Source organism: Balaenoptera acutorostrata, chromosome 2, assembly GCF_949987535.1.
Source record: "Balaenoptera acutorostrata chromosome 2, mBalAcu1.1, whole genome shotgun sequence".
In the NCBI taxonomy this organism is placed as follows: domain Eukaryota; kingdom Metazoa; phylum Chordata; class Mammalia; order Artiodactyla; family Balaenopteridae; genus Balaenoptera; species Balaenoptera acutorostrata.
In genome coordinates, this window is record NC_080065.1 from 96,206,210 (window position 1) to 96,231,666 (window position 25,457).

Sequence of the window (25,457 nt, forward strand, 5' to 3'; positions counted from 1 at the left end):
TCAGTAGTTGTGGCACATGGGCTTTGCTGCTCCGCGGCATGTGGGATCTTCCCGGACCAGAGATCGAACCCGTGTCCCCTGCACTGGGAGGCAGATTCTTAACCACTGCACCACCAGGGAAGTCCCCCAGTGAGTTACATCTTAAATGAGAGTTAGATTCCAAAAGATACTTGATTTAGTATTAAGAAGGGGGGAAAAGGGCAGTGTTTTATAATGCATTACTTCACATCTGTTTACCAAATACTGATGATGAAGAGAAATTTCCCTGTAGAAACTACTAACAGCGCATTAGCAGAATATATGGATTTGTGTGTAATCTACAACCCCACAATATATTGAATACAACCTTGTTTTCCTCAAGTTTTAGACCATTTCATGTAAAGAACCAGATGATATTGTTGGCTTACAGTTAGTGGCCATGATCTATAATAATTTGTTTTTATTGTACAAAACATAGAGTCGAATTTAAGTAAGTTAAACAAGCATTTAATGTGATATTATTGTATACTGACTCTTAGTATATCCTAGAGATAAAATCATTGATTTGCATGAATATGCTAACTTAAATGGTTAGGCATAATGGACCTTAAAAAGGGAAGGCAGTCAATTACATGAGATAATTTTGGCAAAAGCAAAAACTGAAACAAAAAGACAGAATCCCCCAAAATAAGCTACTAAAGGAAAAGCATACTTAGGCCAGCATTTTCAAGTCGAACATTTATCTTGCTTCAGTTCGTTGGAAAATTGTTCTAACCTACTCTGTACTGGCTCTTAGGTTGTTTGTAATTTTTTTCCTTCACTTTCTCTCTTCTATTTCTTTTTTCTTTTTTATGAAACTTAATTTAAAAAATTGAAGTATAGTTGATTTACAGTGTTTCAGGTGTAGAGTAAAGTGATTCATTATACATACACATATATATTCTTTTTCTGATTCTTTTCTGTCATAGGTTATTACAAGATATTGAATATAGTTCCCTGTGTTATACAGTAGGTTCTTATTCCATCTATTTTATACATAGTTTGTAATTTTTTGATATGAAAAATAAAGCTACAGTAAACATGCTTTTTTCCCTGAATTTTATTTTATTATTTTATTTATTTTTTCTTTATTGGAGTATAATTGCTTTACAATGTTATGTTGGTTTCTGCTGTACAACAAAGTGAATCACCTATAAGTATACATATATCCCCATATCCTCTCCCTCCCATCCTCCCTATCCCACCCCTCTAGGTCATCACAAATAAACATGCTTTTTTTAAAAGAAAATAATTATTTTTATTGTGGTGATTCCACCTAAGAACAGTTAAATGACAAAATATAGTACAGAGTCAAACACACCTCCCTTTTCTTTTTTTTTTTTTTTTGGCCGCGCGCATGTGGGATTTTAGTTCCCCAGCCAGGGATCAAACCTGCGCCCCCTGCATTGGAAGCACAGAGTCTTAACCACTGGATCACCACCAGGGAAGCCCCGAAACATGCTTTTACTTATTCTTCCATGTACAGTTTTTTTTGAAAGTCACACAATTTCCTACATACGGTTAAAGACCTCTTTCACTATCTAACCCATTTGTTTTACTCCTGCCCTTGTGGATGACTACCCAGCTTGTTTCCTTTTTAAAATTATATGTGATGCTGCATTGAATCTTCTCATGCAGATAAGTTATCATGCTAGATGACGTATTCCAGAAGGACATTGTATCTAGGGGGAAAATTTTTTAGATGAATGGGATGCATTAAAAAATAAGGCTCCAGACTATGAAAAATATAAGTTAATAGAATTGCTTCAACTTGGAGTACCTGCTATGTGCTCTAAAATGTTTTCTGAATAGATGAAGTTGGGGGACTCTGAGGTCATATATCCTACCCTCCATTTTTATAAAAAGTTCCTGAGATGTTAGCCAGCTTCTTTCTTCTTAAACATTTTAAAGAGAGGAAACCTTATTGCTTCACAAAGCAGTGGAAGTTCAATAAGAAATAAAAGATCTCTGGAACTTCTGTCATCAGCACTAGGTTTTCTTTCTAGGTTTATGCGAAATAAATCTAGCCTCTTTTCTCTTTATCAGTTTTTTAAATAATTTGTGTCCTCATGACATCTGTTAAACTTATTTTCAACTCTGATTCAAAATATTATGACAGCCTTCCATGTATTATGTGTCATTCATAGCTATCTTCTGCAGATTCGATAAGCATAATGCACATATTCGTTAAGAAGGCAGACTTTGGAGGCAGACAGGCTGGGTTTTGCAGCCTTGCTCTGCCACTCACTGGTTGTGTTATCTTGAGAAGACTACATAACCTTTTAAAGTCTCAGTTTTCTCATCTGTAAAATGGCATTATAGTATTTCTTCAAAAAGATGATGGGGGACTTCCCAGGTGGTGCAGTGGTTAAGAATCTGCCTGCCAATGCAGGGGACACGGGTTCGATCTCTGGTCCGGGAAGATCCCACATGCTGCGGAGCAACTAAGCCCGTGTACCACAACTACTGAGCCTGCGCTCTAGAGCCCGTGAGCCACAACTACTGAAGTCCACGCACCTAGAGCCCGTGCTCTGCAACAAGAGAATCCACCGCAATGAGAAGCCCGCGCGCACCGCAACGAAGAGTAGCCCCTGCTCGCTGCAACTAGAGAAAGCCCGCGCGCAGCAACGAAGACCCAACGCAGCCAAAAATAAATAAATAAAAGATGATGGGAGGAATATATAAGATAATACATGCAAAGTACTTACCATAATGCAAAAATGAAGTGTTCAGATGGTGGGGGTAGCTAAAATAGAAATAATGATTATCTTATATTTTCAAATTACTGACTAAAAAATTAGGGAGGAGAAGACCAACTTGGAGCCCTGACAATAGGTCTTCCAGGTTAAAGTCAATCCATTAATCAGAATATCCTACTACTGCCCTCTAGCCTGCATTTCTTGAATTTGGACATAAAGACAGAATTCACTCACTCACTCACCCTCCGTTCAATAACTATGTGGAGCATTCTTGTCCAGTGCGCTGAGGACAAGGAGATTCCATAGTGACCAAAAGAGAGCTATGCTTTCAGTCCTCCAGAGAGCGAAGGCGGAGAGTGAGTGAGTCTGAGTGCGTGAGTCTGCCTGTTGCTTTGCTGACAACCCTATGTGTGATGACACTGACATTTTAACTCTTTCTAAAAAGAGAATAATGTTCTTTCCAAATGACTTGTTCATGATGAATACATTTTAGCTTCTGAAAACAGGTGTTTGTTTTTAAGTATTTTATTGTACTTTGTTGGGGATTGACATTAAGCTCGTCAATTATTTATTATTATAACACTGGGTAATCCATATCCTTTGTTAAGGTTAGTGTGTTTTAGCTTCTTTATGAGCTGAGTGACCTTCAGTCACACAGTCTCTTCCGGTGTCCCTGTCTCCTTCTCTAAGTGAAGTTAATGGGTCTCAACACATCAGAGTTGAGCTGTGGGTCACATTTCAGTATGGATGCAAAAGACATTGTGACCTTTAAAGGACTATATAAATACAAGGTGATACTGCTACTCTTTGCTCCTGTATGTTTATCATCAGTTTTAAACTGCAAAAATGTTATTCCCAATCTTTGTCATTTTCTCTTTAGAGTCAGTGGGTGTTTTCTCTCCTGCTTTTCTTTTTCTTAAGTCATACATGCTATTTCCCCCACAGTGTTCAGTACTATGTTATTATTTAAACCTTTCCTTCTGTCCTGCACATTAAGTTTCATCTAGAATGATTAGGCTCCTGTCACAGGCTGCATCCTTCTCTGTTGGATGCAGAAAGCTGTCCTGCCTTTCCTGTAGGCAGGTGCTCTCCTCTCAGATGTCTCAGTGTCACATTTTGCTGGCACCAGAAATCAAACTTCTACTTGTCCTCATATCTTTCAGTTTCCTCACCAGGGTCTCAAGTCATTGGAAGGTGCACTTCAGCCTTCGTTGCTGTGAGCCTTCCTGGCTGTCTTGGGCCCCAGAAATCTCAGGAGAACCTCCTGTTTGGGCTCTGGAAAGAACAGCATCTCTTCTTTAAGCAAATCTCCTTTGCCTGTTCTTCTCATCTCTGACACTTGCTAAATTGTCTATGGTCCTTAGCAGCTTGTACATCCTGGGTGTCAATTCAGCTCTATTCTATGAACATCACGTAAACGCAAAATGGTGAGGCCAGTATTTCAGGCCCTTCTCTTGTGTTGTACTGGTTGTACTGTCGTGATGAGTGAGGATGGGGTGCAAGACGGAGGGCTTCTCCCCCAGGGCTCATAATCTAGTTTGGGCCACAGTGCATGTGCACCAGTTTGGTAATTTACATACAAAGATAACCAGTAATTGCTTTATGCGGCCTCTGCTTTGTACCAGAGTGTGTTCTGGAAAGCTTCCTTATTAAGAGGATCATGTTAAATCAACATTTTTTTTTTCCCCAATGTGGGTACAATGTAACTAGGGTTACAATATAATTTATTGTTCAAACCCTAATACTTGGGAGAATGATGAAGAGAGTTATTAATAATGGGGAATGTGTAACAGACTTAAGCTAGAACTGTCCTAGGCAAACTGGGATTTATTGGGTTAAAACCAGAGATAAACAAGGGCTCACACATGCAGTGATAGCCTTAATCAGAATGATGTAGAAGGAAAGACTCAGGAACTCTAAATCTGTAATTTAAATAAAAAATTGTAGTCTAGGTCCCATAAATGGACAAAATAAGTTATATATAGTTAAAAACAAGCCCTGAGATAAGATAAAATGTTCAGCATATAATTTTACCGTACTATAGATTTGTCTTACACACAATTAATATGATGCTTGCTGTGATAAAAACTAATAAAATTATTAGTTAAAAATAGTTTACTTGTCTTCTTTGATTTTAGTGGATTATTTTTTTTTAAGGAATGACTTAAAGATCTCTAGTATCTTTAAAAGGCAGGCTACCCAGGGAAGTTTGAACAGATGTCCTTTTTTTTCTTCATGAATTTCTCAGAGGCAACAAAGAATGTTCATTTTTTTCCATTTTCATCTATCTGTCTATCTGTTCATTCATATATCTATCATCAAGTCAACAGCTATTTACTGAGCAGTTACTGTGTGCTAAACCCTAGGTACTGGGAATACAGTCACCAGTGGGGTCTGGTTCCTTTTTCTTTGTACCGGCTTGTCTTTCTCTGTTTCAGCTCTGTCTTTGTAAAAGCAAGGAGAAATCATCTCCTTGGTTCTCTTTGCCTTTCTCTCTGAAGCAAAGTCTTATGGGATTAGGTCCCTCAGTTTCTTTATTTGGCAAAAGATTCTACTATTCAGTCAAATGTTATAAAAGTCTTAATGGGGCAAGACAAATATGCCTCTGTGATCCATTTACTCAAAAAAATACACTTTAGGAAAAGAGATTCCAAGTTAACAATAGAGGAAGGGAGTGAAGCTAAACACAAGTTTCCAGCGAGCAGTAGTAATTCTGGGGAAATGTCTCTATATTTTTGCATTTCAGTTCTGCTAATGTCACTTTACTTTTCTCCTCTTCAAGAGGAACCCAGATGATTATAACAAAGTGGATTTGATATCTAAGATGAGCATTCAGGGAACAGAAAGTAGTTAGTAGGGCTGGGAAAGTGAACGCAACTTAAGGAGTGGGGTTAGCCATTGGTAATGGCAAGAGATTTGGCTCAAGAAATAAGCAAGTCTTGTAAGCTATCTTAGGGATCTTGAACTTTGTCCTGAAGGCAAAGGGAAGTGTCTTAAGTTTTGTTTGTTTTTAAATCAAGGGAGTGACATTATCCTAGTTACCTCTTGGAAGTGTCATTTGCAAGGGAGATAAGTATGACTAGTGGCAAGGATAGTGAAGGTTTTAGAAACCCAGTGGTTAGTGACCTGGACTAGGAGAAGGAGGAAAGTGTATAGACTCCAAAAAACAGGTTTAGTGATTGAACGTGGGTGCCTGGGGTTACACATTGTCCTGGGTTTCCCTTGCTTATGTGTCTGGAGAACCGTGGTGACATTTACTAAATGAGTAGTGGAGAAACACAGGGTGTTAGGCAGATTTTCACTTAAGCCTGTGGGTACAAAGTTGATTATCAGTCTTCTAGAAATAATCAGAGTAGCATCTAAAATTCACTAAGAACTTTGGTTGTGAGCCTTGGGTGAAGAAAAACTTACCACGGTTGATTTTTATAATTAATTTCCTATGCTTTTTTCCTGCCATTCCCAATGACAGCAGGCGTCACCTTGCAAAGAAAGAGAAATCACAGAAGACAGCCTGGTGTGTGTGTGTGAGTGTGTGTGTGTGTGTGAGAGAGAGAGAGAGAGAATAAGTGATGGTGGCTGAGGATGGCATGGATGGTTCATTGTATTGGTTCATAAACTTCTGGCCTCTTTCACCCACTGGCAGAAAGGCTGAATGGGAGGGGTAGGGGGAAAGCTAGCTAAGGTTGCATAACATCCTGACTAAGAGAGTGCTAGGGTCACATTGCCTGGGTTCCAGTTCTAGCTATGCTACTTAACTAGTTGCGAGATCGTGGACAAATTTTTTCATCTCTTTGTGTCTGTTAGCTTCTTCATCTGCAAAATGGAGATAATAATAGTACTAACCTCATTTTAAAGTCTTAAATAAGTTATTGTCTGTAAAATACTTGGAATGAGTTACTATATTTACAATGTTTAGAACAGTGGATAGCACTATTATTTATTTATTTAGTTAGTTATTCATTCATTCATTCATTCATGCATTTATTTATTTATGGCCGCTATGTTGGGTCTCCGTTGCTGCGCGTGGGCTTTCTCTAGTAGTGGTGAGTGGAGGCTACTCTTTGTTGTGGTGCACGGGCTTCTCATCGCGGTGGCTTCTCTTGTTGCGGAGCATGGGCTCTAGGTGCACGGGCTTCAGTAGTTGTAGCACGCAGGCTTCAGTAGTTGTGGCATGCAGGCTCAGTAGTTGTGGCTCACAGGCTCAGTAGTTGTGGCTCACGGGCTCAATAGTTGTGGCTCACAGGCTTACTTGCTCCACGGCAGGTGGGATCCTCCCGGACCAGGACTCGAACCCATGTCCCCTGCATTGGCAGGCAGATTCTTAACCACTGCGCCACCAGGGAAGCCCGGTAGCACTATTATTATACAAGGTTTTCTTTTAGCAGATGGAATGAGCAAAGCCGCAGATAATGGGCAGCATCTTAATAAGTGGGAGGATTGATGGAATTACATTATAATGACCTTTCTGTCCTGTATCCATGATTTTAGACCCTGATAACGCGTAGCATATTGGCTGGGTCCTTGTAATTTGTTCATCCCAGTGAGAACATGTTGTAGTGTTAGTGGCAGTGGCAGTGATGAGAATGGTGAGACTGGCTTGTATGAAACCTCCATGTCAACCTGATGAGGTGTAGATACTTCATGATCTCACTTTTACCCTTGAAGAGCCTGGCTGTTATGTGAAGCAGCTGCCCAAGGCCAAGAGCTCGTGAGTCCTGGAGCTGGGATGCAGTCCAGCTGGTTTAACTTGAGAGCCTGCACTCTTTAGCTACTACCCTGATTGCCTCTGCAGTGTGTGTCAATAGTCCCTCTTCACGCAACGGCCCCCTCACAAAAGAGCAGAAAGTGGCTTTATTTTCATTAAAGGTGATGTGTTTCAGGGTCTGAAACTACAGGTCAGGGTAGTGGAAGATATCATTAATCCCTCTTTTCCATTTCTCTTTTAGATATCAGTTTTTCTTGCAGGTGAAGCAAGATGTCCTTCAGGGCCGGCTGCCCTGCCCCATCAACACTGCTGCTCAGCTGGGAGCGTATGCCATCCAGTGTAGGTTCCACTTAAGCAAATTTGCTTCAGAGCTCTTTGAGAAGAATGTTTGAATTTTTCTTTTTAAGCAAGTTTATAAAGTTCTTGTTAGCAAATGACATTTTGCTAAAAAGAAATTGAATTTAGTCAGAATTCAGGTTTTAATCAGTGTGCCTTCAGAAGGGGTAAAAGTGAAGCCGGTTACATATCCCTTGTAGTAAGTTGCATGGAGTTTTAGTCACAGGAATAGCACTGATTCTTGATTCAGTGGAAGGTCTGAAAATTTGTTCTAGTCTACATTCCACCGGAGTTGATTGATCCCTCTGAGCCGCTCTGCCTCAGAGATCCCACTGCTTCCAAGCGGCTGTTGTGATGACCCCACGTGGGCAGGTGCCATGGCCAGTTTAGAGCGTGGCCCACAGTCCGCAACCATTGTCCATCAGCTCTTGCCATCAATATGGCGGCCATGGGGGCAGCTCCAGGTTGCACTGTCGTTTTGGAGACTGAAGCTGAGGCTGTTTCCACTTATATTTACTGAGCCCCTTCTAAGAATCAAGGAGGGTATGGGTGGGATAAGACAGCATGTTCCTTGCCTGTGTGATTCTTGCAGACCAGAAAAATGTTGCGTAAATGCACTGGGGAACTGGTTGGGTTTGGAAGGTGGATTAATGTAGGGAGAATTTTTATAAGCATAACATAGTGAGCTCTCTGGTTTCATTTAGTTTCTTTGTGTAAACTGTAATGGGGTTATGTGTAGCATTGTATTATATTTCCATGACCATTATGTGGGGCAAATACGTTTTGAACCACATGATTTATCTCTTTGTGTCATAGCCTGAGAGAGGATATGGTTGTTTTTCACCTCAAGCATTTCCATTATATGTACTTTAAATTCTGTTTACAACATTTTACTTCATATAAACTGGTAAGAATAACTTAAATGAAAATGATAATCATAGTCTTGCCGAAAGCAAAAATTTTATCTTTTTAAGGTAAGATTTTGTTTATACTATCCATATATTCTCATCAGAGTTGTTTGAAACTAAAATTAGTTATTATCTTATATAAATTTATTAATAAAGCATTTGAAGAAAATGTTTAAGCATGAGAAGAATACTTTTATTCCTGTATTTTTAGGAATATTTTCCTAAAATGGAAAAAAATTACAGTTTCTTTCTTTTTTAGCGGAACTTGGAGATTATGATCCGTATAAGCATACTGCGGGGTATGTGTCAGAGTACCGGTTTGTTCCTGATCAGAAGGAAGAACTTGAAGAAGCTATAGAAAGGATTCATAAAACTCTAATGTAAGAATCACATTTTATTAACAATAATCCACATGTTGTACATTAGGCCCCCAGAACTTCATCTTGAAACTAGAAGTTTGTATTCTTTGACCAACATCTCTCCATTTCCCGCACCGCACCGCCCCGCCCCGCCCCATCCCTACCCACCCCAGGCCCTGGTAACCACCATTCTAGTCTCTGTTTTTGTGAGGTTGGCTTTTTTAGATTCCACATACAGGTGGTGTTATACAAGAATTTGTCTTTATCTGTCTTACTTCACTTAGCATTATGCCCTCAAGGTCTATCCATACACTTGAAAGTTGCTAAGAGAGTAGATCTCAAATGTTATCACAACAAAAAAGAAATGGTCATTGTGTAACGAGATGGAGGTGTTAGCTATGCTATAGTGGTGATCATTTTGCAGTATATAAATGTATCAAATCAACATGTTGTACACCTTTAACTTATATACTGTTATATGTCAATTATATCTCAATAAAGCTGGAAGAAAAAGAATCCCACTTTACATCGCATCGCCCATCAACCATCATTTTATGCTATTGACAGGCTTAAGAAAAGTTTCTTAACAAATTCTTCATCTGTGCCTTGAACATTTTTTCTTTTTAAAGTTTTTTTTTTTTTTTTTTTACTGCTTATAACACTAAAATGCACATAGGAAACCCAAACAGTTTAAAAAGTATAAAGGAAAAAAAAAGTGTAAAAGAGAGAGTAAATCCCAGTACCTAAAGTCAACATATTTTTAGTTAATGGCCTTTCAGACCTCTCTCTATGCATGATTTCCCATAGAGAAAATTTATTTTATATAGATTTATGTATGTATGATTTTTACAATGAAATCATTCTGTACATACTGTATTTTGCAATCTTCTATTTTTTTCAGTCACCAGTACCTTGTGAAATTTATTTTTTTTAAACTATAAATATATGTTATTACCACAAAAGCCTTAATGTATTCTGGATTTGCTCTGTCTTAAGTATGTAAGTTCTTCACAGTTACAAGCAAAGCCCTATTCAGTCTCTAGCGATGAATCTGGAGATCATGATGCCAGTGTGGAGCCTCAAGGGGTATTATGTTAACACCACATGCGCTTCTGAGAAATAAACACACTCCACTAGTAGGATTTTCAATTAATGGCCTGCAGCATTGAAGTTATAATTTAATTATAGTTATTTTGGTTAAATCCTCTATACTGATTTTTGCTTTATTGCCTCTTATGTAACATTCCCCTTTGAATTTGCTTGGTTTCTTTCAGATGTATTATAGTTCAGGTGAAAAAAATGTAGAATTAATCTGGTCAACAAAAAATGTTTGCCTAAAGGATCTGTTTCAGTGAGTAGCACCAGAAGTCAGTTGCTGAATTGCAATCAGAGAAACCAGGCTCTCCACCTTGTATTAACATGCCCCAGAATGCTCTCCAGCCTGGTTCTAGAGTCCTTCGTTTTAAGGTTTCACTGAAGTGGGTGCTAAGAGAGTGCCTGTTATAACATTATGAAGGGCACCGTGTTTGGCACATTCTGAGAATACTGATTCTGCTAGGAGTTTCCAAGTACACTTATGTTTTGAAATTATCAGGGAGTTTTGATAAAGGGCCTTATCTGTTTTATGGCATGGTGTTGACAGCGTGACTGCTATTTCTAAGAGACTAAAGCTTGATCAAGGTTTGGTAGCTTTCTTGTGTCTAATTTGTGGTAAACATTCTTCTTTATAGATTTCAAAAGTATTATGTTGCTGGACTTTCCAGGGTACCATGGCTGAAACATGGGATTGCATCGAAGCAGGATTTCTGGGGATTCCTGGCAGATGCTTACCCTCTTTAGGGATGAATGCTGTTTTCTGTATATTGTCACCAATGGAGATTTTGGGGAAGATTTTTATACTTTGTATTAAGAAAGTGACAAGTACTTTTACAGTTTCTAAAGAACTACACATGTGCTCAGGAGATACTGACGAGCCCCGGTTGGGTGGTGAGGGCCCATTCTCTTCTTCCCTCCAACACTGCTCTCCTTCGTTTGCCTCCCGGTGGAGAGCTTGCCGGTACACAGAGACGTTTAACTGTCTGTAAAGTGTATGCTTTTTAATCTGAGTGCTTATATGCTCAGTAATCTCTTTGGGGGTTTCTGAAACAGAGACTTTGTAATATATGTGGGGCTACTGGGATCAGCTATAATGAGCAAAACTAGATTTGGTAAATGAAATTAACTTACAAGTATCACCTCGGAGTATTAATTTTGTCACCACGAAGGCAAGAGTCTTCTTGAAATACAAAGGCTTATGTTTGCATTAGCACAAAGGATTATTTATTTTTCCAGTGAATATAGTGAAAGTGGCTTCTCTTCCCTGTGAGCGCAGTAGCTATCAGTAAAGTAAGGCTCTTTGTTTTTATGCTGGGCGTAGGGGTCAGGCCCCTTCTGAAGCAGAGCTGAATTACTTGAGGACTGCTAAATCCCTGGAGATGTACGGTGTTGACCTCCATCCTGTCTATGTGAGTAACATTTAATTAACACAAAGTATTTTAGGCTGATGACATTTTCTTAAAAAGTCACTGGAACTCCCAAAGGAAAGCAGCAGTCCTGTTGTTTAACGAGCAGATAATACTTCTTCATCTGTGTTTTTGAACACAAAGAATCTCCTGCGTGGATTAAAGACTAATGAGTTTTGCATAAAAGTCTGTGATTATATTTACGTGTGTAGAAAACAATTAACAGGGCTTGAAAACACAACCTGGATAACAGCTCCAGAGGGCTTAGCTAAACATCAAAACAGTTTTAAATTGGTCTGTAATTGATTATATTGGACAGAAAACAGGAGGATTTTCCAAAAAATAGATTTCATGGCTGAAAAACAGTCATAAAATCACCTGCCTGGTAAAGTAGACTTGAGGCAACAGTATATGTGTAACTGTTGGTAGTTCTATGTTGGATATGCAGGTTCTGTCAATATTAGGGTTACTGCCTACTGTAGTTATTGCCACTGCATAAATAGGAGAATTTTTGCAGTTTTTCTTCAGTGGCTGATGAAAACTTGTGGAATATGATCAGTGGGCACTTACACTGAATCTGTACTGAGTGTTCAGGATCCAGGTCTTCAACTTTGAGCCACTACTCTAAGGTTACCAATTGGTTATTCTACACCAGTGAGATTGTAATGTCATTGTCTTTGATTTTATGAGAGTTCAGTTACCAATAGACAAATTTGATTATTTGAGAAAATGGACCAGGTGTCTTATTCTTTACACGAAGTGAATTGCTAAAGATTATACGTAGATTGAATGTTTGTCATTTGGATTATGGAGCTCAGTTGGGTTGTTTTGGAACTCAATTTTTAAGAAACCCTGATAAGACTTACTGTAATGCAAACAGCTCATTGACGTATTCATTTTGTAATATGTCTTTTGCTCATCAGAGTTTCCTAAAACAAATCATCTCATATTATTTGTAAAGAATTAGAAGCATCCCTGGTTATACTGTTAATATGGCAGTAAAAGTTACATATTTGGGAGAAGTAGTAGTTCCCTGATAAATTACAGTCTAATCTCATTAAACCATTAAATGCTCCATAGTACTGTCCTTTAAAAATACTTCTAAAACTTTGTGGAGTAATTTTTTTTTTTTTCTTCTAGCCACATTAATCTTGTTAGGTTTTCAGTTTTTTAAAAAATATATTTTATGGGAAATGTATAAAGAGAGAGTCTTCTGCAAAATGCCTCTGCATTTGTATAATGTTTATTCTAATTCAAAAATATTTTTTTTGTGGGAGGTGGAAATTTATGGCAAATGAACTGAATTCGTTAGAATCTTCCATACATTCCTTTAAAATCGAATTTTTAGAACTGAAAGTGGGCAACAGCTGATATTTTTTGAAAATATGTTAGTTATCTTATGTTCCTTGGGAATTTGACTTTGCAGGCTGTTATTTGACCTTAGGGTAGAAAAAAGATGGATACAAACACAATTCTCTGTGTGTTCTTGGTATCCACTCTGTTTGTGACCTTTTCATTTCAGAATCCCATTTTCTTAATTGGGATTTGTTATTGCCCGGAAATGAAGGGTTTCCAGTCTTTACCTACCAGAAAAGATCATAGTTTAAAATTTTTGAGCAGTCTTAAAGTCACAAATGGAAATAGGAAGCAGCATGCTGGAGACCTCAGAAAATCCATGTGTATGTCTGCAGGTGGCTGCCTGAGGTTTCTGGGGAGGGTGGTGGTGAACCAGGACTCATGATTGTCCTGATCAGAGAGTAAGATCAAGACGAGTCCTTGGAAGGGGCCCTTGAGAGCAGCCAGTGGTTGTCAGTTCTTGGCTGCACAGGAGAATCACCTGGAGCATTTATGTGTTTTTGATACCTGGGCCCCTTCATTACAGATTCTCATTTAACCGGTTTTGATGGTACCCAGGCATCAGCATTTTAAGCTGCATGAGGGATTCCAGTTAATGTGCAACCAGGGTTGAACACCACTGTAGAAGCAACACGGGGTGAATCAGTCAGTGGCTGGATTGGTAGGTAGTCCAGGTTCTGTAAATGAACTGAGGTGACCAGTTAGAAAGCACTAAGAAAAATTTTCTTAAAATCTTTGAAAAAAATGAGCAGCACATTAGCTACCATGATAGCTTAGCTAGCTTTCTAAGCTGATGTCGTTCAAAAACCAGATCTAGTATTTATGCAACAGATTATGTGTGTATGGCTAGTTACAGTTTGAGAAAGAGTTTTTACATGAACAAGTTTATGGTTATAAACATATGTTTGTTTTTGTAGGGAGAAAACAAATCTGAGTATTTCTTAGGATTAACTCCGGTTGGTGTTGTTGTCTACAAGAATAAAAAACAAGTGGGGAAGTATTTCTGGTAAGTTTAACTTGAGGGCAGAGTTGGTATTAAAGTTGTACACTGTATGTATTTGGCTTATGGGACTTGTATGTCATTGAAAGCGTTGGGGAAAGGCAAACAGGTACATTTCCAGTGGTTGACAAGTAAATGAGTGAAATTAGGTATAAGTTTTCTTCCAATGCATATCAGTGTGTCTTTTCTCTGTAAATTTTAGGTATTTTGATTCTGGACTCTCTTGTCCATGGAAGCTGTGTGTAGTAGGATTTCCTACCCATTCCAGGGTAGGCTGTGGGCCCAGGACTCCTCTGAGTTCTAACTCTAAATGGGGAGGGATCTGAGAGAGATAGGGGAGCCCATAGCACTCACTATGTCTGGGAAGGCAGCACCACCAGGGCCTGGGGACTCCAAGCTTGTCTGCATTTACTGGAGAAGCCCAGGAGAGTGAGAATGGAGTTTTATTCAAGCAGGTGTCCAGAATAAAGGATGTACAGGGAACTCTCTACAATTACAGTAGCAGTCTATAAACCAGTCTTTTTCTACTGAATACTTCCCACTATCTGTTTTGCTTTTCAGGCCTCGGATTACAAAGGTTCACTTCAAGGAGACACAGTTTGAACTCAGAGTACTGGGAAAAGATGTAAGTTTGTGTTTAGTGCTTAGCTTCCCTGAGACGGGAAGTCTTGTCTACTCATTGATAACTTAGAAGACACGGTGAAGTGAAACCGCCATGTTTTCTTCAGCTGCAGCCACATGGAAGGAGGTTAATTGACTCATGTGAACAACTTGTCAAGGAAGGGAAGGGGAAATGAGTAGAAATGAATGAGTTGGTAATGGAGAAATGTCACTTCAGTTTTAGCAAAGGAAAAAAAATAACCTTTCTAGGGCACAGGAGAGAATAGGATGTGATTATCATTATTAGTGTAATTCGATCTTCAGTATGGTCTATGAAGGTAAGATTCATGTAATCAGAAGGGTGCAGCCTGCATGCAGGATAAAACGTGTCCTAATTTTGTCCCGAAGTCAATTGAACAACAACCTGTAGGGAGTCACACTTCTGTTTCCCTAGTTGAGCGTGGTAGATAAACCAGATGGGAAATTCTGGATGCTTTCAAGGGACAGCGTAAGCCAAGCGTGCAGAAATGCTGACGGTCACTCTGCAGGTTGGCAGTGACCTCCAGGACTGTTTGGGTAGTGGGTACAGTGTTTGTCAGAGCCTCAGGGTGCTCTCGTGCATTGACAGGTAGCTTTTAGGAAACTGGGCAAAAGAAGACAGGATGTGAAAGCTTCCTTTTAATAATCTCCCTGTGAAAATAATGCTCCCTTGAAGTGCTATTCCTATAATTCATGTTTATGGGATACGCGGGTGAAAATATGATGTAGGAGAATTCATCCTTCTGTCTCTTTGATGCTAACTTTATGCTGAAAAAAAAACTTAAGTGAATAGTGTTGAATTGACTTTCTAATAAGATACTTGTAAAAAGAAGTAAACAAAATCTGCTGACGCAGCCACAAGCTGGGATATAGGAAGCAAAGTGGCTGCAACCACAGTTGGAACCTGGTATCTGGCTTAGTGTCCCACATGTAGCAGGTGCTCGGTAAATACCTGTGGCCTGATAAGTGAATTGATGTACTGGGATGGTGGGCTGCCAGATCAGAAAACCTGTTACTACTATTGGTTCTTCTTCTAGAAAAAATACAGTGATCCCTCCCAGAACTGTGTGATATGCTGCCAATTATGGATGAAACTAAAATTGGATTTTTGACTTGAGTTTTAACTTGTAAGGAGGGGAAATTCCTGGTTTTTAAAGGAACAAATAGTCTAAAAAGCTTATAGTAGTTCTCAACAGTCTAGTCTGAAGAAAGTCCAGTTTTCTTCAACCTTAAAAGATGTGCTGATAAAAGATTGAATTAAAATTATCCAAAAGTATTATAGAATAGCTCATTAGATAGTAGTGTTACACAGTTTTCTTCCTATCCTGCTGCTGGTTTCACGTGACTTGATAATGCAAGGAGTAAGGTCTGTTTAATACTTGGAAATAACATTTCAAGTTTTTAATAAGAATGTGATAATGGGAATTCCCTGGCAGTCTAGTGGTTAGGACTCCGCTCTCTCACTGCTGAGGGCCTGGGTTCAATCCCTGATCAGGGAACTAGGATTAAGATCCCACAAGCTGCACAGCCAAAAACAAAAAAGAAAGTGATAATAAAATGATAAGGCTTTTCATGAAAACAAAATAAACAAAGGGGTTACATCAATCTAAAAAGTTTTGGCACAGCAAGGGAAACTATCAACAAAACAAAAAGGTATTCAGGAATTCTGAATAAGTCTAAAATTATTTTTAGACTAAAATTAGTTTAAGTCTAAAAATATTTAAGTCTAAAATTATTTAGACTTAAATTATTTTTAAGTCTAAAATTATTTTTAACTTAAAATTAAATCAATCAGTAGCCAAATTCCAACTCCTGTACTCCAAAAGAAAATAATAATAATAATGTTATCATTGCCACTGTAAAACTTGTACATATTACATTAGATTCTCCTCTCAAAGAATTCATTATTTGTTGGGGGGTTGGTAAAAATGGATAAAGGGTGTCAAAAGGTACAAACTTTCAGTGATAAAATAAATTGCATATATTTGAAAGTTGCTAAGAGAGTAGATCTTAAAAAGTTCTCATCACAAGAAAGAAAACTTTTCTGTAACTATGTAAGGTGACAGAGGTTGACTTACTGTGGTGACCATTTTGCATTGTATACAAATATCAAATCGTTATGTTGTATACCTGAAACTAATATAAGATTATATGTCAGTTATACCCCAATAAAAATATAAAAAAGAAAAAAAAAAAGACTTTTCATGGAAGCATTACTATTATTCAAAGTCATTTTTCCATTTAGACCTAAGTTATTTTTGTGAATGAGACCCTTTGGTGAACTCCTTGTACATTATTATTACAGTGCCTTAAAATGTCTTCTACTACCTTGGGATAAATATTTGGTAAAGTTGCAGTTAACTGGAACTTTCAGCTTCTTACATTTCTTCATTATTAAGGGAAAACAACAACAAAATTGATGTCAGCATGTGATTTTTTTTAAAAAATGTCAGTCTCCACAGGGTGGCCTGGTTTCCTACACACACAGCTCAGTCCCTTTGCTGTAGCATCTCTGAGAAGGCACGGATGTTTGTTTGTGTGCAGCCTGAGGCACTGCGTGCTCCTGGGTCGTTAAGCTTAGTGGCAGTGGTCTCTAGTAAGGTGCCAAAACAGGTCACATATAACTCAGGCTTGAATCAAAGGAATTTTAAAGTTTATTTTATTAAATAGCACATTAATTTAACCAAAGCACTCCATTTTCTGAGAATTCCGGCTTTGCAGACACTTTCTTCTTTCTCCACCAGGGTATCTTTGTGAGGTGGTGATTTACATAATGGTAGAATTAAGTTGATTATTATGGAGACCTAACTGTAATCATAGATTAAATAAAAAAGTCCCCTGAAACCCATTACCTGGAACAATAATCAGTCAGCTTGATAAAGGATGGAAATCCTTATTCTACTGGTTTTCCAGTCGGCTGGTCCAGTCAGAGGGACTTAACTCTGTATGTTAGGAGCTGTTAGGGCCAAATTCAGAGATTCAGTTCCCAAAAGAACAGCAGTGTCCTACAGATAAAAGATTTTCCTGGTGCCACACTATGCCACTAACACTGTCCAATTCCACTTTTTAATATTTACCATGTCCAACAAAACACATTGACATATCTTGTAGATAGTAATAATGTCTAACATCTGTTTGTATATTGCTTTGCATCCATAAATAACAATCTCATCTTTTTTCTTTTCAATATCCCCACCAATATTTTCTTTTTTTCTTTCTTTTATAAATTTATTTATTTATTTATATTTTTGGCTGCGTTGGGTCTTTGTTGCTGCATGCAGGCTTTCTCTAGTGGCGGTGAGCAGGGGCTACTCTTTGTTGCGGTGCGCGGGCTTCTCATTGCGGTGGCTTCTCTTGTTGCGGAGCACAGGCTCTAGGCATGCGGGCTTCAGTAGTTGTGGCACGTGAGCTCAGTAGTTGTGGCACACGGGCTTAGTTGCTCCGCGGCATGTGGGATCTTCCCAGACTAGGGCTTGAACCCTGGATGTGTCCCCTGCATTGGCAGGTGGATTCTTAACCACTGCACCACCAGGGAAATCCCAGGAGCCCCATTTTTAACATGATGAGTCTGAGGTGTCTGTTAGACTTCTGAGTGGGGACATTGAATAAGTGGGCTCTGTGAGTCTGGAGTTCAGGACCAAAGTCTTTGCAGAATATTCAAATTTGAGAATCATTGACATATCCCTGGATTCAAAGCTATGATGCTGTATGAGGTCACTAGGAGAATGAGTGTAGATGAGAAGAGAAGAGGAAGAACCAGAAAGGGAGGTTGAGAAGGAACAATCAGGGAGGTAGAAGGAATCCTAAATTGTCCTCACCTTTGCCAAGTGAAATTCATGTATTAAGCAAGGTTCAAATGATGCTGACATGTCAAATTAGATAAGGACTGAGAATCAACCTTAGGATTGTAGAAGGTCATTGATAAGACCAGTTTCAGAGGATTGAAGAGTGAGTTTTAGCAACTCCACTCTTAGCTCTTTGTACCCTAGAGAATCACAAGGGACATGGATATTCCTTGCAACACTTACGTGAAAGTAAAAAAGGAATAAATAAAAAACAGAGACGTTCATTCATAGGAGAATGGACACCTAAATTCATGCATGTTAAGAAAAATAAAAGAGGTAATAGGAGGAGTGGAATTGGAGATGGTGAGTGTGGACAGCTCTTCTGAGGAGTTTTGACACAAAGAGGAACAAATAGGGAGATACCTGGCGGGGGAAGTGGGGCAAGAGGAGGTGTGTGTTGTGTTGTTTTGTTTTGTAAGTTGGAAGAAATAATAGCACATTCATACCCTGATGAGAATGATCCAATACATGGTGAAAACTTGATGTAGGAGAGAGAAATGCTGGAATGATATTTGCTGAGTAGAGGATAGGAGATGCCAGCTGTTGTACAAATGGAGGCATATACATGGTTTTCGAGAGCAGCCAGGGCAGTTCATCTCTGGTTTGCAGGCAGGAAGAAGGAGTGTGGGACTGTAGATTGGGGAAGGTGGTTGTTCTCCTATGACCATTCTGCTTTTTATTTTGAGGGAACTAGGTAGCATGGTCTGCAGTTGAGACTGAGGTTGGGGAGGATGTGTTGGGGTCTGAAGGAAGAGGAAGCTATTAAATAGTAATTTGGGAGAGAAAATGGACATGGGACATGTCGTTTGATGATGTCCTATGATAGTTTCATAGTGTGAAGTGTCATAATTTCAAGTGAGCCCACTCATGGTGTGCTTTTCCCCAGCCACATTCAGTGGCACTGGGGCAGGCATGGAGCAAGTGGGGAGTTGGTTTTGTTAAGAAAGCAATACAAAGAAAGAGAAGGGCAAGGGAACCCAGTGGGGCAGGCGAGTGATTATAGTGATTTGCCGTGGAGTTGAAACTGGATAAGGAGGTGACTGAGGACAGTGAAAGAGTGGTCGAGTCTGTGGGTGGGGGTCCTGGTTTAGTTGAAAGATTGTTGCGGGTAGAGTATTGGAGGGAGTTAGCTGGAGAGGGAGGTGGTGATCAGAAAGTTGGGTGCTAGGCATTGAGATTAGGGAGGAGCTTCAGTTATTGTAAAGGGAAAGTCCTAGGGCAGTGGTACTCCTGGGGGCAATGGCCTCTCATCCCCTGCTCCCCAGCCCTGGGGATGTTTGGCAACATCTAGAGATATTGTTGGTTGTCACAGCGCTGGGTTGGGCAGGGATGGTGCTGGCTTCTAGAGGGTAGAGTTTGGCTGTGCCGCTAAACTTTTCTCAGAGTGCTGGGTGTTGGTACAGGAAGGCCCTCCTCCCCCAACAAGTGTCAGTAGTGCTGAAGCTGAGAAACCCTCCTCTGGAGTTAGGAGCATGGGGGTGAAGGATGGAGAGAGGGGGCAAGACAACCTTGTTGGAGAAGAGAAGTTCAGGGAACTGAGATGTCTGGGAGTGGGAGGGATCTTTTTTTTATATATTAAAATTTCCAGTAGTTAATGCAAGAGTAGTATTGGAGAGAGTGACAGAGACTGTAGTAGCATCAGCCTGTGAGGGAGATGACTTAAGGGCGACAGCCACCATAGAGATCACAGGTGATAATGTATTATCTGATGAGATTGAAACCTGGGAGTCCTATGGGGAGGGAGAGAGGATGGTCTGAAAGTGGCAATGGGGAGCAAGGAGGATCCTCCCCCACCTGCAGGCCCAGTGATATGAGAAGAGTCGGGGCAGAAGGCACAACACCACATCAGCACCGCGGTGCACACTGTCCTCAGGGGAGAGCCTGGGTTGACTGGCTCAAGAGGGTGAAGGCAGCACCCTCTCTGTTTAAGAGAACAGATTGGAGCTGGGGGATTTTGCTGTTGGTAGGCTATGAATTCCAGAGGGCACAAAGGAAGTGTTTCAGGATGTGGGTAGGAGTGGGACAGACAAGGGGATATGCTGAGCATTATTTGGGGGTGACTGACGTAAACAGATATAGGGGACATAGTGAGACCGGGTCCAGTGGGTTCAAGGCAGATGAAGGTGAAGAGGCTATGAAATTCGAAAGGGAGTGAGGGTTGGTTTTCCACGTCTGCTGTCCACCCTCGTGATGAGGGTAGAAGGCCTGAGGGAAGTGAGATGGTCCCAGTGCACTAGTGCAGTCCTCCCTTTCTTGGGAGAGGACTTCCCTGATCTGTGTGCGTGTGCTGGGTCTTGACGCTGACTGATGGACGGGAGGACTGCTGGGGGGACTGGGTGATGCATCAAGCCTAGGGCCTCACCCACTGTGATCAGATTTACCTTTCAGAAAGAGTACTCTGGCTGCAGGGTGAACCTGGAGGTGAGAACAGAGACAGACAAGTTAGGAGACTGCAGACCGATCAAGGGGAGATGACGAGGGGGTAGTCACCACAAGGAAGGAGGCAAGTGGACAGATTTGAGGGGCACTTAGGAGGTAAAATTGCTTCTGATTGGTAGCAGATTGAATTTTTTTGTGCAAAATAAGGAGAAATTCAGGATCATACCTGAATTTCTTGGTTTCATTAACAGGGAAAGAATGCAGTCCCCAGAGTAGGCCTGGAAGTTGGCATGTACTAAGCACATTTGTTGAATAAGTGGAAAAAAATAATGCTGTGATTACATTTACGTGAGATGCATCATGGAACTAACCTCAGCCAAACCTACCCAGCGTGACAGGATGTAGAACCAAAAGGTTTCTGGCAGCTCTGGCCACGAGTAATTAGATCCACTTGGCCGAACTCTCAGCCTGCATCAAGAAGAGGAAGTAATGGTGGCCAGGAGTTGTCACTGTTTGTCAACAAGCCCAAGAGGTTTTGCTTATGTAAGCTAGGGGTTCCTTTCATGTTTTTAATAGAACTACAGATTAAACAAAATTTTTTTTTATTTGAAAATAATTCCAAATTTACCAAAAGTTGCAAAGATTAAAATATTACAAACAACAAGTTTCCCTCATTTTACTCACATTCACTTGTTAACATTTTACTCCATTTCCTTTTTTACTTACCTCTCTACACACACACACACTTCCTTCTGAACAATTTAACAGTAAGTTTCACATGTCATGTGTCTCTAAATACTTCAGTGTGTGTTTCCTAAGAATAGAGATGTTCTCTAATGTGACCATAGACCACAGTACAGTTATCAACTTAATTTATGTTGGTAGAATACTCCTTTTTTTTAATTTTTGAATTTTATTTTATTTATTTTTTTATACAGCGGGTTCTCATTAGTTATCCATTTAATACATATTAGTGTATATATGTCAATCCCAATCTCCCAATTCATCACACCACCACCCCTCCCCCACCACTTTCCCCCCTTAGTGTCCATACGTTTGTTCTCTACATCTGTGTCTCTATTTCTGCCCTGCAGACCGGTTCATCTGTACCATTTTTCTAGGTTTCATGTATATGTGCTAATATACGATATTTGTTTTTCTCTTTCTGACTTACTTCACTCTGTATGACAGTCTCTAGATCCACCCACGTCTCTACAAATGACCCAATTTCGTTCCTTTTTATGGCTGAGTAATATTCCATTGTATATAGGTACCACAACTTCTTTATCCATTCGTCTGTTGATGGGCATTTAGGTTGCTTCCATGACCTGGCTATTGTAAATAGTGCTGCAATGAACATTGGGGTGCATGTGTCATTTTGAATTATGGTTTTCTCTGGGTATATGCCCAGTAGTGGGATTGCTGGGTCATATGGTAGTTCTATTTTTAGTTCTTTAAGGAACCTCCATACTGTTCTCCATAGGGGCTGTATCAATTTACATTCCCACCAACAGTGCAAGAGGGTTCCCTTTTCTCCACACCCTCTCCAGCATTTGTTGTTTGTAGATTTTCTGATGGTGCCCATTCCAACTGGTGTGAGGTGATACCTCATTGTAGTTTTGATTTGCATTTCTCTAATAATTAGTCATGTTGAGCAGCTTTTCATGTGCTTCTTGGCCATCTGTATATCTTCTTTGGAGAAATGTCTATTTAGGTCTTCTGCCCATTTTTGGATTGGGTTGTTTGCTTCTTTAATATTGAGCTGCATGAGCTGTTTATATATTTTGAAGATTAATCCTTTGTCCGATGATTCATTTGAAAATATTTTCTCCCATTCGGAGGGTTGTCTTTTTGTCTTGTTTATGGTTTCCTTTGCTGTGCAAAAGCTTTGAAGTTTCATTAGGTCCCATTTGTTTATTTTTGTTTTTATTTCCATTACTCTAGGAGGTGGATCAAAAAAGATCTTGCTGTGATTTATGTCAAAGAGTGTTCTTCCTATGTTTTCCTCTAACAGTTTTATGGTGTCTGGTCTTACATTTAGGTCTCTAATCCATTTTGAGTTTATTTTTGTGTATGGTGATAGGGAGTGTTCTAATTTCATTCTTTTACATGTAGCTGTCCAGTTTCCCCAGCACCACTTATTGAAGAGACTGTCTTTTCTCCATTGTATATCCTTGCCTCCTTTGTCATAGATTAGTTGACCATAGATGTGTGGGTTTATCTCTGGGCTTTCTATCCTGTTCCATTGATCTATGTTTCTGTTTTTGTGCCAGTACCATATTGTCTTGATTACTGTAGCTTTGTAGTATAGTCTGAAGTGAGGGAGTCTGATTCCTCCAGCTCCGTTTTTTTCCCTCAAGACTGCTTTGGCTATTTGGGGTCTTTTGTGTCTCCATAAAAATTTTAAGATTTTTTGTTCTAGTTCCGTAAAAAATGCCATTGGTAACTTGATAAGGATTGCATTGAATCTGTAGATTGCTTTGGGTAGTATAGTCATTTTCACAATATTGATTCTTCCAGTCCAAGAACATGGTATATCTCTCCATCTGTTGGTATCATCTTTAATTTCTTTCATCAGTGTCTTATAGTTTTCTGCATACAGGTCTTTTGTCTCCCTAGGTAGGTTTATTCCTAGGTATTTTCTTCTTTTTGTTGCAATGGTAAATGGGAGTGTTTCCTTCATTTCTCTTTCAGATTTTTCATCATTAGTGTATAGGAGTGCAAGAGATTTCTGTGCATTAATTTTATATCCTGCAACTTTACCAAATTTATTGATTAGCTCTAGTAGTTTTCTGGTGGCATCTTTAGGGTACTCTGTGTATAGTATCATGTCATCTGCAAACAGTGACAGTTTTACTTCTTCTTTTCCAATTTGGATTCCTTTTATTTCTTTTTCTTCTCTGATTGCCGTGGCTAGGACTTCCAAAACTATGTGGAATAATAGTGGCGAGAGTGGATATCCTTGTCTCGTTCCTGATCTTAGAGGAAATGCTTTCAGTTTTTCACCATTGAGAATGATGTTTGCTGTGGGTTTGTCATATATGGCCTTTATTATGTTGAGGTAGGTTCCCTCTATGCCCACTTTCTGGAGAGTTTTATCATAAATAGGGGTTGAATTTTGTCCAAAGCTTTTTCTGCATCTATTGAGGTGATCATATGGTTTTTATTCTTCAATTTGTTAAGATGGTGTATCACATTGATTTGTGTATCTTGAAGAATCCTTGCATCCCTGGGATAAATCCCACTTGATCATGGTGTATGATCCTTTTAATGTGTTGTTGGATTCTGTTTGCTAGTATTTTGTTGAGGATTTTTGCATCTATATTCATCAGTGATATTTGTCTCTAATTTTCTTTTTTTGTAGTATCTTTGTCTGGTTTTGGTATCAGGGTGATGGTGGCCTCATAGAATGAGTTTGGGAGTGTTCCTTCCTCTGCAGTTATTTGGAAGAGTTTGAGAAGGATGGGTGCTCTTCTCTAAACATTTGATAGAATTCACCTGTGAAGCCATGTGGTCCTGGACTTTTGTATGTTGGACGATTTTTAATCACAGTTTCAATTTCATTACTTGTGATTGGTCTGTTCATATTTTCTATTTCTTCCTGGTTCAGTCTTGGAAGGTTATACCTTTCTAAAAGTTTGTCCGTTTCTTCCAGGCGGTCCATTTTATTGGCATAGAGTTGCTTGTAGTAGTCTCTTAGCATGCTACATATTTTTGCGGTGTCTGTTGTAACTTCTCATTTTTCATTTCTAATTTTATTGATTTGAATCCTTTCCCTCTTTTTCTTGATGAGTCTGGCTAATGGTTATCAATTTTGTTCATCTTCTCAAAGAACCAGCTTTTAGTTTTATTGATCTTTGGTATTGTTTTCTTTGTTTCTATTTCATTTATTTTTGCTCTGATCTTTATGATTTCTTTCCTTCTGCTAACTTTGGGTTTTGTTTGTTCTTCTTTCTCTAGTTCCTTTAGGTGTAAGGTTTGATTGTTTATTTGAGATTTTTCTTGTTTCTTGAGGTAGGCTTGTATAGCTATAAACTTCCCTCTTAGAACTGCTTTTGCTGCATCGCATAGGTTTTGGATCATCATGTTTTCATTGTCATTTGTCTCTAGGTATTTATTGATTTCCTCTTTGATTTCTTCAGTGATCTCTTGGTTATTTAGTAACGTGTTCTTTAGCCTCCGTGTGTTTGTGTTTTTTACGTTTTTTTCCCTGTAATTCATTTCTAATCTCCTAGCGTTGTGGTCTGAAAAGATGCTTGATATGATTTCAATTTTCTTAAATTTACTGAGGCTTGATTTGTGAACCAAGATGTGATGTATCCTGGAGAATGTTCCATGCACACTTGAGAAGAAAGTGTAATCTGCTGTTTTTGGATGGAATGTCCTGTAAATATCAGTTAAATCTATCTGGTCTATTGTGTCATTTAAAGCTTCTGTTTCCTTATTTATTTTCATTTTGGATGATCTGTCCATTGGTGTAAGTGAGGTATTAAATTCCCCCACTATTATTGTGTTACTGTTGATTTCCTCTTTTATAGCTGTTAGCAGTTGCCTTATGTATTGTGGTGCTCCTATGTTGGGTGCATATATATTTATAAGTGTTATATCTTCTTCTTTGATTGGTCCCTTGATCATTATGTAGTGTCCTTCTTTGTCTCTTGTCATATTCTGTATTTTAAAGTCTATTTTATCTGATATGAGTATTGCTACTC

General features: G+C 39.2%; 1 protein-coding gene across 2 annotated transcripts in view; it reads left to right on the forward strand.

Annotated features, from left to right (window-relative positions):
- Positions 1 to 25,457, forward strand: part of EPB41L4A (erythrocyte membrane protein band 4.1 like 4A) — a 266,854-nt gene that overhangs the window by 154,160 nt on the left and 87,237 nt on the right. For both annotated transcript variants that reach the window (XM_007192109.2, XM_007192108.2), the window contains exons 6-10: positions 7,664 to 7,761; positions 8,926 to 9,046; positions 11,442 to 11,529; positions 13,800 to 13,888; positions 14,444 to 14,507. In XM_007192109.2, the coding sequence (XP_007192171.2) occupies positions 7,664 to 7,761; positions 8,926 to 9,046; positions 11,442 to 11,529; positions 13,800 to 13,888; positions 14,444 to 14,507 (460 nt within the window). The remainder of the gene's footprint in view (positions 1 to 7,663; positions 7,762 to 8,925; positions 9,047 to 11,441; positions 11,530 to 13,799; positions 13,889 to 14,443; positions 14,508 to 25,457) is intronic.